Source organism: Vespa crabro, chromosome 1, assembly GCF_910589235.1.
Source record: "Vespa crabro chromosome 1, iyVesCrab1.2, whole genome shotgun sequence".
In the NCBI taxonomy this organism is placed as follows: Eukaryota; Metazoa; Arthropoda; class Insecta; order Hymenoptera; family Vespidae; genus Vespa; species Vespa crabro.
Window position 1 is genome coordinate 4,839,224 of NC_060955.1, and position 1,896 is coordinate 4,841,119.

The 1,896-nt window shown below is 34.8% G+C and overlaps 1 protein-coding gene across 6 annotated transcripts in view; it reads left to right on the top strand.

Annotated features, from left to right (window-relative positions):
* Positions 1-1,896, top strand: part of LOC124432664 (LIM/homeobox protein Lhx3) — a 36,057-nt gene that overhangs the window by 30,254 nt on the left and 3,907 nt on the right. For all 6 annotated transcript variants that reach the window (XM_046981720.1, XM_046981723.1, XM_046981718.1 and 3 more), the window contains 2 exons: positions 174-340; positions 1,560-1,775. In XM_046981720.1, coding sequence (XP_046837676.1) covers positions 174-340; positions 1,560-1,775 — 383 coding nt within the window. The remainder of the gene's footprint in view (positions 1-173; positions 341-1,559; positions 1,776-1,896) is intronic.

Sequence of the window (1,896 nt, forward strand, 5' to 3'; positions counted from 1 at the left end):
ATCCGTCGAGTTTTAGATAATAATCGTAGAAAAAAATAATCGCTTACTCATTGTACTACCGGAGTGCAGCGATCCTATCCGCTGTTATATATTTTTTTATTTTTTCTTTATCGTCGATAAAAAATGATATACAAACACACAAGATCGGAATAGAATGAATCATTCGTGTTAAGGAGAGCAAAGGAGAAGAGACTGAAGAAGGACGCCGGTAGGACAAGATGGTCGCAGTATTTTCGAAGTATGAAAGGGACAAGTGCTGGTGGACATTCGCCTAGGCACGACAAATTACTCGACAAGGACGAACTTAAAGTTGATTTGGATTCGACCTTCGGCCATCACGGTATGTAAACAATTAATGTATTCCTCTTCGTTGTTCGTAGATCTAAGTTTGAAAAAAAAGAAATATATATATATATATATATATATATATATATATATATATATATATATATATATATATATATATGGTATATGTAGATATGAATACCCGCGAAAACGCGCGAATTACGTAAGTTCTTTCGAAAAAGAGTCGTTTCTTCGTCCCATGCGAAAGACGAGTCTCGTTGAGGAAAACGAGCCTCACGAAACTCCGTCTCCGCAATCGCTTTATCGCTCGCAAGGTACCTACAAGGGAAGAGAGGACGATCTTCGTCAAATATTCAGGAGATCGCAAAGGCTAACTGCTGGCTTGCTATACCTGAGATTTTGGGAAGATTGCGGATTATCCTTAAATTTATATCCCCCATTAGCTGTAAGCCCTACGCAAAGTTCTTCGTTAAAAAGGCCTACGCAAAAGTTTTTTGTTAAATATTTAAAAGACCGATTTGAAATCGGTGTCATTGTTCGAGTAAAGAAATTTTTCTTTCGAATAGATATAATAGATAAATATGTTATCAGTTTATTATTATTATTATTATTATTATCATCTTTATTATACATGTAACAGATATATATATATATATATATATATATATATATATATATATATAAATATATAAATATGTATATATAATGAATTCATCTAGGCAAGGACATTGCCAAAAAAATGATCAAAGGGATCGACGATTAAAGGCTGAGAGAAGTTTATAAAATTTAAACGAGTCATTATGAAGCGTCCAAGCACGAAGATTCGTTAATAATTCATGAAACAATCCATTCTCAATTCAACGTGTCAGAGAACGCTTCTTTCATGTTTGTCACGTCGCGAAAGTGGAAACGAAATTGGTGACACGTGCATTTCTACTAGAACAAGAATTATCTTCGATCTAGAGGCACGGCTTATCTTCCCTCGATCTTTCATAAGCCTAACGTCGGGGTATTATTCGGACGAGTAGAGTTATTATCGCCAAGGCTAATCATGCTAGACAAGTTTTATCTTTTCTATCTTCACGACTAATGCCTTCTGTTTGATTCGGTCACTCGTTTACGCTCACTTCAGATAACTGCGTATCTTTAATTTCTTAATATAGTATTATTAATGTCGATCTACTGGTAAAAAAAAACAATACGTAGGTATACATGTAGGTACTTATTCGTAACAAATATCTTATTTTTTTTAGATTTGAGTAACGATAGTTACGGAACGGTCGTGAATATGGGATTGGACGGAGAAGGTGCTAGTCCAGGTGGTGGTGGAAACAGTGGTAGCGGTGGACCACCTCGTAGTTATTTAGGTGCAACGACACCACCTTATCTATCGACATCCAGATCGCCGTCCTTACCACCACAATTTCCATACCCACCGGATGCAGGTCTTTCAGTATACACTACTCTCGGTAAGAAATTAATGAAAATCAATTTAAAAAAAAAAAATCTTTCTATTCTAACATTTAATTAATATGAATTTGGTAATATATCGAAAAAGATTTTTAAAAAGCCGTCGAATTTTTTTTACAG